Genomic DNA, 13,806 nt, shown 5'->3' with positions numbered 1-13,806 from the left:
CTTCTGTAGTAAAGAATCGGTGAATGTTTCTGAGAAATACTGTGTGGAGACTGGCTTTGCTTTTGGGGGGTTTGCAGGTGACAGGTGGGTTTGAAGACCATGGGCAGCAGAGGTAATGTAGTGCCTTACAAAGGTATATATACAAATTTTCCTGGATTAGGTTCCTGGTCCCCATGATGTGCCATTTCCTGATTGCTTCATTATTGTCGACTATCGACCAACATCCTACCAATCAGCATCCTGCTCTCATCTCACTAGGCCCACTGCTCTTTCTGCCCACTTGTAGTCTCCCACTGTGGTGTTTATGTTCTTTTCTAATAAGATGTAACAGCTTCTATAGCTTTCCGTTCTTGCTTTTCCATCCCTTTGTTGACAATTTTAGTTTCCTTCTATTTAGGCAAGTGTCCTGCTTCCTCTAGGTTCGCCATGTATAGAAAACAAACCAACAGAGATGATTTCATACACTTCTTCTCAGCACATAACAATAAAGTGAAGAGAGATGTGGCATTGGGCTTTTTCTTGAGGGAGTTATGGATATGCAGCCCAGAATTTTTAGATCAAGAAAACTAACACATAATTGAAGCTTTCAGGAAGCTGCAATATCCTACAGGCATGCTTATAAGGCTAAAGGAGAAGGCGTGGAACATCATGGAAAGCAGCAACAACAGCAGACAGGATGCGAGAAACAAGAAGTTCATAGTGGTCCCCAATGCCCAGAATGCAAATGGCATCAACAGACTAATGAGACACACAACCACAGAGGTGGTAATGAAAACAGAAATAAGAGTAGGAAAGATGGTAAAGGACAGGAGACAGAAACATACAACAGATGGCAGTGTAGTATACAGCATTCCAGGTGGTGGATGCAGTAAAGTTTATAAAGGTGAAACTGGCAGAGACCTGGCAACCAGAGTAAATGAGCATAAAGCAGATGTCACAAGACACAATACAAACACTGCAATAGTAGCACATACAGAGGAAGTAGGACACTTGCCTAAATAGAAGGAAACTAAAATTGTCAACAGAGGGATGGAAAAGCAAGGATGGAAAGCTATAGAAGCTGTTACATCTTATTAGAAAAGAACATAAACACCACAGCGGGAGACTACAAGTGGGCAGAAAGAGCAGTGGGCCTAGTGAGATGAGAGCAGGATGCTGATTGGTAGGATGTTGGTCGATAGACAACCATAATGAACCAATCAGAGAGCAGCCCAAAAATGTTTATATCTATTCTTATAAGGCACTACGGTGTAACACTCCTGAACTAAAACTGAAGTCGAAACATTGGGAGAATAAAGATCTTGTTATAGCATTCATGGTCTCATTGCTCCCTTTGTATCTATTTTCAATATGAATAATACTTATGATAGCTGCAGTTCATAAAGTCATTCCCTTGGGGCATGCTCAGGTGTGACATCTCCAATGGTACCTTACTTTTCATTGAAGTCTGAATTCAGACATAGTTTCATGCAACATGCCTGTTTCTTCTACCACTCTTGTGTTTCTCAAATTTTGGTTTAATTGAGAGTTTACAACAGCAAGAACTCCTTTTCTTTGTCATCCTATAGAGATTCATTCTTTACAGGTACCTTTCTCTTGGGTTATGTTGCTGTATGGAGAAATTGATGTCTTATGGTTCTTGGACTCTTCAAGAAGGAACAGTTCACCTCAATGTGCTATAACTTGTCTCCAGTTTCTTCACCATTATTTTGTGTTAATTCATACAGAATTTGTACAGTGATGGCATATTTTTACAATTATGGCAGTACTGATTTTTGCAGCTTTTGATTTGCTGCAGTTTTTCTTCTTCTTTAGCTTCATTTTCAACTTGTTCATCTTTGATCCTGTTATGTTCTGGTGGGATGAACGTTTTGGCAAACTCTCTTTCTCAACTTTGTTGGATATACAAGACTGTTTAGTTTAAGAGTTATTATTTAGTGATTTAACATATCCATAACTCCCTCAAGAAAAAGCCCAATGCCACATCTCTCTCCACTTTAGTTGAGGATTTTGTTAATGTACAGATTAGAAAATTAAAGGCTTTGAACAACTCATTTTATTGTCTTAGAATATTAAATGAAAAACTTAATAACAGCTTAAGTTTAAATGTTAAGAGTACACTTTTTTTAATGAAAATAATGTATTTTACAATCACCACTAAACTAGGTATCTATCAAGCTATCATCATTAATTAGTTAATGTTTGTGCTTTAAAATTAATTTTGCTTGTTATTTTCATTTTTCCCTTTCTCTTTCATGCAATAGGATTGGAGAGAAGCCCAAGGACAGGAAGCTCAGATTTTTAAACCACCACCTGAACAAATGTATGTAGAAAATAACATTTAATTTTATACAGAATCAGATATAAATTATTGTGTTATACGTATTCAAGTTTACATATTTGACACACATTCACTTATTTAGAATTGAACAAATAGGTTATTTAATGTATGGTATGTGAGTCTACTCTATACATCTTTGAATTATTCATATATTGTTGTTTCAAAAGTGGGTTTTTTCCAAGTTGTTAAAATTTCATGGTTTGTGTATACTTCTCCTGTCTTTGGTGCTAATTGAATTCAAAATTTATTATTGGTTAAATGAATAAAGTGTATTGTTGCTGTTGTGTTTTGTTAACTGTCCAAAAGTTTTACTTTTTTGAAACATCATGTTTTTATTCAAGCATATTTTAATTAGAATAGTTATAGTTTGTTATAGATTCTAAATGCTTGATGTATTTATTTTGTTTCCAGTATTACCTTATTCTTTACAGAACTGAACCAGTTAGTGAAGAGTTAGAAATTGCAGATGGAAGACAACCAACACGCAAGAAAATCATAAGACGCCACAGAACTCAAGATCAGAGCCCTAGATTGACAGTGTTAAGTGTTGAGGAAGGTAGTGTTGTTGAGTGTCAGTTAGAGTCCACAAAGGGGAAGAATGTGAAGTTCAAATTTGACATCGTAGATGTTGTTCCAGAGGGAATAGCAAGTAACTTGGTATGTAATATTTACAGAATTAGGACAGAGTTTATCTGATGCAGAGAATGAATGTATTTTAGTTGTCTAGTATAATATTATTTTGAAGTTACTAATATACATATTTTTGGTGGATGAGGACATAAAAGATTGGTTAACTTTTACATTCAGCTCTAAAGGTGCTGTTATGATGGAACAACCACAGAAAGTGTGCCTTGCATGTCCAAGATATCCAGTAGTAATTCTATTTATACTTAATGCTTTAGGTTATGACGGACCTTCTTGCTGAAAATTATGCTGGAATGTTTATAGAGCAAATACACAACATTGTGAAGCAGATAAAGGAACATCCAGATAGAGTCCCAGTGTTGCATGTGGCAGATCTTACTCCAACAACTGTAATGTCTAGTCCTTCATTTCAGAGCTTAAACATTGCAACTGAATTCAATCAAGAAAAGACTCACAAAGTTCCAGAGGTAGGTTATGGTGACTTTTGTGCAAACTAAAATATTTGGTTGATTGCTTTGTAAATTTTTTTGCATAAAAGAAAATATAGCTAATATAGCTTACTTAGAAATAACTACTTGAAGTATTGGGGTTCGTTAAACTGTAACCAGATGAGAAAGAAAAAATAAGCTTAATTAATATTATAAGAACGTTTATAAAACTTTTATAAATTGAAAATAAACACAAGTAAAGAGGAATACTAAAAAAATCAAGAGATGAATCTGTCATATATTTTACATCTTTATAAATAATATGTTGATAATTAGCTGTTAATTTTTAGGTTTATATATTTGTTATTAACTACTTTAAGTAACATTTTTCTCCCATTGTAACTTTTTATTTTATTTTTGGCAAATTTATTCAGGCAAATTTAATAATATAATAATACAAGTGAATATTTTTCAGATTAATTCCAGCATTATAGCATTTTTTTTGTTTTTACTCCAGTGCACGAAAAATGTTTTTTTAAACATTTGGCAAGTTTAAAAGATATTTTCAATGTTGTGTTCTCATTGGCCAGCCGACTTATAACTTACATGGTTGCCTATAATGAAAAAATTTTAAGAGCTTTGAATTACAAGAATACTTGTATACCTAACAAAAGTATGAAGCATGTCTCAAAAATTATTGTTTTATCTTTTCAAAGGAATGACTTAATTCACTATAAAAGATTTGAGAGAAAAATTCATCATATATAAAAGCTTGTCAGTGTTGTTGGTGTTGTAGTTTTATTATTAAATTTGGAATTATCATTTCCTGTGCTGCTATAGTATAGACTTCTCAGGATGTTTATGTCATAGTTGCTTACTGTTAACCAGAATGTTGTGATGAGCTGCTTGGCAGTTAACTGTTCAGACAAATGCTCTACAATTTCTTACTTACACTAGTAACAGCCTTGATCAGAAAATAAAACCCAGAAATATTAAGAGTTTTGCTTGGAACTGACATGGCCTGGTGGTTAGGGCATGCAACTCGCAATCTGCTCACCCTTTAGGGTTGCTGTCAGGGCCAGCCACCAGAGTGTAAAAATTCTTGGCTAATACAAAATACCTAAGTGGCTGACCTCAAATCTAGATGAGATTAAGATTGAATGAAGGAAAAGAGGAGTAGGAGTTTTTTAGTTTTGACTCGGTGAAGTTACTTTTAGTATTAAACCAGGAAAATAGATTAGAATTGTTGTTTCTTTAAAATGCACCTATTTTTGATCATATACTTGGGAATAGAATCTAGAGTGCTTAATTACGAGCTTCACACATAAAATAATTATTTAATATTGCAGTTAATTGAAGTTTTTAATGAGAATCGGTTTCATTAAGTTTCAAAAATCATAAAGTAGATAACTTTTATGAAATGTGCATCATTATGACAACACTAGTAGATTATATTAAGCATTCCAATACTTAGGGACGAGTTTTTCTAAGTTATCTCTGTATAATTTAAGATTGATAAAGCATCTTCTATCAGATTATCAAATCGTATTTTTATTTATTTTTCTTCTTTTTCCATTGTTATCTGTTTGAAAGACAGTTGCTCAAATGTAAATACATTTACCTACAAATATCAGGAAGATCTGACTGACACAACGCTTTTTGATATTTCTAGGATAGTTTGTTTGCTGTTAGGACATAGAATTGTGAAGTAAAATCTTATTTAATTGTTTACAAGGATTGCTTTAGCCACATAAAAATATTTTCTTAATTTTGTTTCACCACTTTTTAGAAAGTTGATTAGATTGATAATTAAATATTTTCAATAACGATTCTTTGCAAGATTTATTACTACACAATTTATTGGCATTTTCTCAATTATTGTTTGCCATTTTTCTAAATAATGAGATATAAAAGCTGTGGCTTGTTTTTCAGCTGTTACACATATTGCATGAAAACATCTCTTTGCTTTGATGTTGCAAGCAAGAAGGTAGTAGCATTTCTAACAAACAACTTTTAAGGCTTCATATATTGTTTTTAAAAAGTTTTCCAAATGTATGCTTATAAAATATTGTATACCTTTATTTATTGGCATGAATGTTTAATACTTTTAGTAGGAGGGTTATTTATGGCTTTATACCTTCACTTAAAAGCTGAGATTGAAGACCTAAAAAAGACCACCCCAAATGCACGTAACAAAATAAAAATTTACAAAGCTATGAAAGTTACATCTAGTACAGAAATCTGATCCAAAGCCCTGTAATTTGGATACATATTAATCAACTCTGAATTAGTATGTAGCCACCTAGTGTCTTGTTCACACTTACATGTCTGTAACATTGGCAGAAACATTTCATGGCACTGTTTTTTTCCTGTCATTCATAAAATCTAATGCTCTTTTTGTGCTTTTTCTTGGTTACCTCCACATGCTATAGCTATTTCTTCCTCTTACTTGACACGAAATATTTGTACAACTTTTGTTACAATCCTCAACATGCCTTGCTAAAGAGTAAGAATAATATGTATGGATTTTAGATTGTTTTGCTTCCTGATAAAATGGAAAATGTATATTTATTATTCATAATTCAAACTTTTCTGCATAATAATAGTAAGAAAAAGTTAATTTTATTACCTATAATGTAGATGTTCATTTACTCAGTCTGTTACTGAAGATATTGTTCAAAATAAGATGTAGTAAGACTACAGTCTCTTCTGATTGATAATTTTGTATACACTCTTGAGTTGGAGGTATAGGTTTTTTAACAAGTACTATTTTCGGTATGGTTTTATAATAGGGTATGTGTAAGCTTTCAGTTTCTTTTATTTGATGTGATTTTCTGTGTGTGCTTATTAAAATTGTCCAGCTATGACATAGAAGCTTGTATCAGTTTGTCCATTCACTGGGATAACACAGACTCTTGTAAAAAATTGATATAATTTGGGGATTTTCTCTCTTGAATATTCCATTTGGAATAGTTATTGGTGTAAGTTATGTATTGTGGGACTTTGCACTGGGACCCCTTTTTCTGAATTGAAAGTGGAGTATAGTGTATATTTTGCTGGTCCTTATCCTATGTTGAAAGCTTCACCAGCCCCAACAGCCAGTTTAATACAAACAGTTAGAAGCCATAACAAATATTGTAAGTAAATATTGTTTTATTTGTTGTTTTTGATTCTTGGTCTTGTTCAGTTTATATTTTGGTTAACAGTACTAAATATGGTATGGTGGTAAAGTAGCTTTTACAGAATGGTATGGTGGTGCAGTAGCTTCTGCAGAATGGTATGGTGGTAAAGTAGCTTCTACAGAATGGTATGGTGGTAAAGTAGCTTCTACAAAATTGTATGGTGGTAAAGTAGCTTCTACGAAATGGTATGGTGGTAAAGTAGCTTCTACAGAATGGTATGGTGGTAAAGTAGCTTCTACAGAATGGTATGGTGGTAAAGTAGCTTCTACAGAATGGTATGGTGGTAAAGTAGCTTCTACAGAATGGTATGGTGGTAAAGTAGCTTCTACAGAATGGTATGGTGGTAAGGTAGCTTTTACAGAATGGTATGGTGGTAAAGTAGCTTCTACAGAATAGTATGGTGGTAAAGTAGCTTCTACAGAATAGTATGGTGGTAAAGTAGCTTCTACAGAATGGTATGGTGGTAAAGTAGCTTCTATAGAATGGTATGGTGGTAAAGTAGCTTCTGCAGAATGGTATGGTGGTAAAGTAGCTTCTACAGGTCTATATGGCTGCATACTAACTCCTATAGAACTGTATGGTAATAAACTCATTTTTACAGAATTGTATGTCAGTAAAGTAGCTTCTACATATTTATATTGCAATGAATTAGCTTCTACAGATCCAAATACATTCCTTCCAAAGGATTTTCGCAAGCTTACTTGATGGTATTATCACAGATCAGTTAATCATAATTTCATGTTATGTTTCACACTTTCTAAAAGTCCATTTTCTCATGCTTTGTGAGGTATCTGTTCACAATTAACAGTTTTTTATTTGTAGACGAGATGCCCAGTTCCTAGTACTGTTGACCCAGCCGAATATATTTAAGAAATGTACAAGTACTACATCCTTCAGTGTATCTCTGATGTTCATTCTAGCACTGACTGATGTATAATGATAATAATTGTTCTTAAGTAACATTTATATCTTTACAAGTTTTTTGGACTTTGCCAATAATAATGATAAAATGTGGTTTAATGTTATTTGTTATTCTTAAAAACAACAGTGTACACTCTTGTATGAAGTTTCTGTCTTTTCTATAGTATTTTTTGAGCCATAAATCAGGAATGAAATTTTTTCTTAAAGCTGTATTTGAAGTTAAATGGAGTATGCTTCTAGCAAATTTTCCAAAATTACTTTGACTTATGGTGTATTGTACGAAATATCTGATAACATGCTTAATTTTAGTCATGGCTGTCAGAATTTATTTTAAGACTATTGAATTAGATAAAATTGTTTTAATGAAATGGCCAGTGTTGGTCGTAATCTTTTTTATGTTTCTCTTGTTTAAGTAGAATAAAATGCATCTCATCTCAAACTTTCCAGATTTTTATTTTAACTGCTTACAGTAGTTCTTCATTTTCTGAGCCAGGTTAGTCTTAGTATAAATATAACCTTGTTAGGATCGTGGAAGCAGAAGCAAGAAACGTACAGGACGATGGAAGAAAAAACTTTATGCTCTAACTCATCTTGTGTGTTGTTGTGATATTTCATCTATGCCAATTCCTGGATACCTTGTCCAGGTCAGTTTTTCCTCTCTGTTTTTTTGTCTTCTTGCTCACTCTTTTCTTATTGATTCTTTGTTTGGTGTATTCTTCCCTTTTTCACTCTGTGATTTCTTCTCTTAGTTGCATTCGTTGGATAACTGATTTTCTTTCTTTCAGTATTATGCTGGCTAACATTGAGAAGCTGGTAGTCGTACTGTTTTTGATCCTATAATTTTGACTTGGAATTATATTGCATTGCCTTTCATATTGTTCAACCTTCTCACCCATCCTCATGTGTTTTGTATCCAATTACCTGTTCAATGTGTTTACACTTCACTAAACTACACATGAACATCATTCACGTACCCCTTTAATCAACGTCTTTCTAACTTTTCACTCATCCTCATGTGTATAGTATCCATTTACCTGTTCAATGTGTTTACACTTCACTAAACTACACATGAACATCATTCATGTACCCCCTTAATCAATGTCTTTCTAAACTTTTCACTCATGCCCATGTGTATAGTATCCATTTACCTGTTCAATGTGTTTACACTTCACTAAACTACACATGAACATCATTCATGTACCCCCTTAATCAATGTCTTTCTAAACTTTTCACTCATCCCCATGTGTATAGTATCCATTTACCTGTTCAATATCTATGTAAACTTCTCACTTAACTACACATGAACATCATTCATATATCTCCTTACTCAATGTAATTTTAAACGTTTCATCTATACTTACATATATCATATTTTAACTCTTTTTATACCACATCTGTTTAAATTTGTCATTTTCTTCTACATGTAAAGTATATTCTTATTTCTTTAAATTTTCTGGAAATTAGAGTTATTTCTAAAGGGAGGTTTGTTAAGTATGAAAGGCAGTGTAATTAAGCTGTAATTCGATAAATGTTTAAAGAGGGAGAGAGAGAGAGATGCTATAAATAGAGAATTATGTGAAATAAGTTTTATTTTGTTAAATTGTATTATTTGTAACAAAGCCGTGTATATTATTTTCTAAATGCAAAAGTGTTGTTTTGTGTATAGTTGTTTTGTTTATACCAGTAATTGTTTTCTTCTTCAGCATGCTGCTCACGTGGGTTCACAGTTTCTTGTTAATCCAGTAAAAGAGCAACACCAGTACACTATGCCAACCTCAGTGGTTGCATCAGCTCCAACACCTGGAAGTTGTTATCCTTCAGCTAACATGGCCCAGGTGATGAAGGAAGATACGTTCTCCTCTCCATCTACTGCTGGTTCCCCCCATTCTTTACCTTACTTTCATCCATTATCTCCAAGTCCAATGACAGGAGAATTATATCAACACAATCAAGATCAGTGTCAGAACCTGTTGTTTCAACGAGGACAGCTTTCACCGAGTGTTCTTGTGCCTGGAGTTGAAAACACCTCTCTCTCAATTTCTACATATCAGCCCATGACTCCTCCAGCACTACTCTCTGACAGTGCTTCATCCTCTTTTCTCCAGCCTGCAGCATGTTGTCAGCTCCCAGCAACAGCCATAGAGAACTCTTCACAGCCAGTGTTTATAACTCCTAATGAAGCTGTTAACACACCTGAACAAAAAGCTTTTATGTCTGATGTAAAGAGTACTAACCTTTCTTCTATTGGAGCTGTCCAAGTTTCTTCATGTTTGTCAGATCAAAAAGCTCCTGTGAGTAAATTTTGCAAACAGCAAGATTTTCTATGTTTTTGAATGCACAGCCTACCAGTAACTAAATAGACATCCACTCCAGAAAGAATTGCCATTTAGATAAATAAATCAACATGAAAAACTCGAAACAAAAGGTACATATATTTAGTAGAATTGCCCCTTACAATACAGAAACATGGGTACACATGTTCATATTTAAAGAATCTGAGATCTGGGCTTGTGGGATAGCACTTGTGATGAAGAACCTAAATGATGGTATCCATAGAAGTTGGTTGTGAGGACACTTGCATAGGGAAAAATCAAGGATGGACCACAAATGCATGATATGGTTTATATCAATAGTTGGCCTGGGCATGGGAAAGTGGTAAGGCCCTAACCTTCAAGCTATCATTTTGTGACTCAGGCTGAAAGAGCATAAACCCTAGCTTCATGAAAACACTGCATTATTTGTTAAGCTAGTGTAGACAGGTAGAAGGTCTAGTAGCTTCATGAAAACACTGCCTTTTTTGTTAAGCTAGTGTAGACAGGTAGAAGGTCTAGTAGCTTCGTGAAAACACTGCCTTATTTTTTAAGCTAGTGTAGACAGCTAGAAGGTCTAGACTGAAAGTTGTGATATTTGAAGAACCAGTGGTTATCCATTTGCAAGCCCACTAGCTGTGATCATCTAGTTACCCTTCTGATGCTCCAAACCAGGAATACTGTCATGGTTATCGGTAGGGTCATCAAAAGTTCCCGGAAGGTAGTTGTCAAACCTAGGTACATGTGTTGTCTGAGAATTGTGCAAGTCTGAACTCATCTTAAAAAATTACTTGGTTCTAAAAGGATTTGATAGCATCTGTAATGCCCTCCACTATTGGTGTACAATACTGTCTTGAATGAGGAGTGGCTCTTGTTTAGCTGCTATACCTAATATATATCATGTTATGAAGATAACTTCTGATGATTTTGGGGCACACTATCCCATCATCCAACTAAGCAATCTCATGAAAGTGGTTAATTCCCAGTATCTTTTATTTTGAAGCATGGTTGTTTGTATTTTGTGGGCCTTATAAAGTTAGGTTTAGTTGTATACGAAGTTATGAAGGTGATTGATTTGTATTCTCCATGGTGTTTTTTTACTTATTGGTGGGCTGTTTAAATAGGAAATATGTTTGCAAAACTTGTAATACATCAAGTTTTCAATGAAAAATTAAACAGCAAAGCAATAAAGATTATAAAGCACTACATAACTATTTTATCGGAGTTTAAAACATACCTTTGTTTTTGTGAAGTTATAATGAAGTATTGTACTTACTACTTAGGGAGAAGTTGGCAGCCGTCAAGTATCAACCAAATCTCATATGTATAATGGTACGTCTGTTAATAATCTAGCCAGCATGGACAGTGCTGTTGGTAGCAGCCTGTCCTCTTCATGTCTCAGCATAACAGAAGGGCTATGCAAGGTTGGACATCCAGAACAGAGGTAAAAAAAAGTCAAGAAATTGAAACAAATAAATTTGATCTCTCTTTTGATGTTAACTGCACAGTATTAATATCAGGCATATGACTATTAAATTTTAAACTAAGTTTTGTGGAAGGTACATAAATAAAATATAACAAACAGCATAGTATTCCTCCCACATACACACACACACAAGCAGGAAAGTATTTGTAGCCATGGTGACTGAGAGAATATATATGTTATCATGAACACATTTACTGTTTATGCATTACTTAACTGAAAGAGAATATAATTGGTGTAAAAATAATAAACATCATAATTAACCAAGACCACTTGTAAACCACTAGCTGTTCATCTAGCTACCTACTGACACCCCAAACCAGAAATACTGTTCATCTAGTTACCCTACTAACACCCCAAACCAGAAATATTGTTAATCTAGCTAACCTACTGACACACCAAACCAGAAATATTGTTCATGTAGTTACCCTACTGACACCCCAAACCAGAAATATTGTTAATCTAGCTAACCTACTGACACACCAAACCAGTAATATTGTTCATCTAGTTACCCTACTAACACCCCAAACCAGAAATATTGTTAATCTAGCTAACCTACTGACACACCAAACCAGAAATATTGTTCAACTAGTTACCCTACTGACACCCCAAACCAGAAATACTGTTAATCTACTTACCTTACTGACACCCCAAATCAGAAATATTGTTCATCTAGCTACCCTACTGACACTCCAAACCAGAAATACTGTCATATTTTGTCGTGGCTATTGGGTGGTTAACCAAAAGTTCCTGAGAAAATACTTATCAAACCTAGGCTCATGCACTATCTGAGAATTGTACATGTCTGAACTCGTCTGAAAAACATTAGTGAGACCTAAAAGGACATGATAGCATCTGTGGTGCACACTGCTGCTGCTGGTTTAAAATATTGCCTTGAATAAGGAGTGGATTTTGTGTAGCTACTATGCCTTATATATTCCATGTTATGATAACTTGTATAATTGTGTTCATGAAAATATTACTGTCCAAGGTTTTAGGTGGTAACCAGAATTAGTACATCACTTATTAAAGTTCATTTCTGATGAATTTCAGCAAAAGATATATTGAACAAATGTAACTGCATAATGTTAGTATAGTAAACATCGAAGAAGTTTTGGTAGTGTATACAAATGTGGAAGCTGACGAGATTATGATATTAGAACATTATAACTATTTATTTGTAAAAATATGTATTACTTTCTTCTGGTAATGTGTGCATACTGTCATTAATGTGATAGTACTAAAGCATCACCTGAAGCTATCTGGTTAAAATTTAATGGTACCTTCTAAAAATATAAACGTGTCAACTAAACAAATATACATATTTAATACTTGCTGTGAAACTTACCCTAAGAGTCTGATAACAGTTACTAAATACGTGTATTTCTTATAGTACTTTAAATAGAAGAATATCCTATGATCTAAACAGTTATGGTAAGAATTCGTTTGTCTTCATAGCAGTAGTAGCAGTAGCAGCGCTAGTACTCACCACCAAGCTCATCAGCACCCACACGTTCCAGATATGACTTGTCTTCAGAATAAATTATCTCAGTTATCAGTGCTGACGTCTCAGGGCCAAACAGTAACCAGTAAACCTTTGACTCAGCCAGTTGATGCTTCTTCACAGACATCATCCAATCTACCTAGAAAGGATTTTACCACGTCTACATTAGTGAGTTACAATACCATTATTGTCAAAACTTCAAAAATCACTTCCTTTAGGATTATTTTTTTTTTTTTACAAGTGACTACCATATTGTGGAGCTGTGAGGAAATAGCAATAGCTCTTTGATGGACAGTTTTAACACACATATACCCTACACAGACAAAGAAGTATGATTTTGCATGTGGTATTATCTGTAATAACATGACTTGTATTCATCAGTTTTAACACACATATACCCCACACAGACAAAGAAGTATGATTTTGCATGTGGTATTATCTGTAATAACATGACTTGTATTCATCAGTTTTAACACACGTATACCCCACACAGACAAAGAAGTATGATTTTGCATGTGATATTATCTGTAATAACATGACTTGTATTCATCAGTTTTAACATGTAGAGTTATCTGCAACAATATAATTTAATTGTACTTGTAACTATGCAGCATCTGGTATTATAATAAACATGGACTTACTCTTGTCACAGTAACAGACTGTAATGTAGGTACAAAGAAAAATACAAGGTCTAAACGGTAAGTTAAATGTTTTGTGGATGGTATAAAAAATTGTTTGTGAAAATAATTAAACAAATGAATTAGTACTGTCCAAGGTTTTAAGTAGTACATCACCGATAAAAATATTGAACATTTTCAGATGCAATCATAAAGTTTTAGAATACTAGATGTACTTCTGCAGGGTCCCCCAAAGTGCTCTGTTTCAAGAGTAAATAAAACCAAAATTAAAAGTAACAAATGTTTATTTTTTCCTGCTTTTGAATTTCATATGTCATAGTGTGTTGTAGCCTACAGAGTGAATAATTCTTCATGT

At 33.8% G+C, this 13,806-nt stretch overlaps 1 protein-coding gene across 4 annotated transcripts in view; it reads left to right on the top strand.

The window, feature by feature from the left end:
* Positions 1–13,806, top strand: part of LOC106467758 — an 88,330-nt gene that overhangs the window by 56,216 nt on the left and 18,308 nt on the right. For 2 of the 4 annotated variants that reach the window (XM_022395946.1, XM_022395944.1), the window contains exons 10-16: positions 2,265–2,323; positions 2,773–2,998; positions 3,244–3,453; positions 8,042–8,161; positions 9,221–9,808; positions 11,110–11,270; positions 12,768–12,981. In XM_022395946.1, the coding sequence (XP_022251654.1) occupies positions 2,265–2,323; positions 2,773–2,998; positions 3,244–3,453; positions 8,042–8,161; positions 9,221–9,808; positions 11,110–11,270; positions 12,768–12,981 (1,578 nt within the window). The remainder of the gene's footprint in view (positions 1–2,264; positions 2,324–2,772; positions 2,999–3,243; positions 3,454–8,041; positions 8,162–9,220; positions 9,809–11,109; positions 11,271–12,767; positions 12,982–13,806) is intronic. The other 2 variants (XM_022395945.1, XM_013928135.2) reach the window with 2 other exon arrangements.

The sequence above is a fragment of the Limulus polyphemus genome, unplaced genomic scaffold (assembly GCF_000517525.1).
Source record: "Limulus polyphemus unplaced genomic scaffold, Limulus_polyphemus-2.1.2 Scaffold2731, whole genome shotgun sequence".
In the NCBI taxonomy this organism is placed as follows: domain Eukaryota; kingdom Metazoa; phylum Arthropoda; class Merostomata; order Xiphosura; family Limulidae; genus Limulus; species Limulus polyphemus.
Note: the sequence above shows the minus strand (reverse complement) of the source record. Positions and strands in the feature narration are given on the sequence as shown.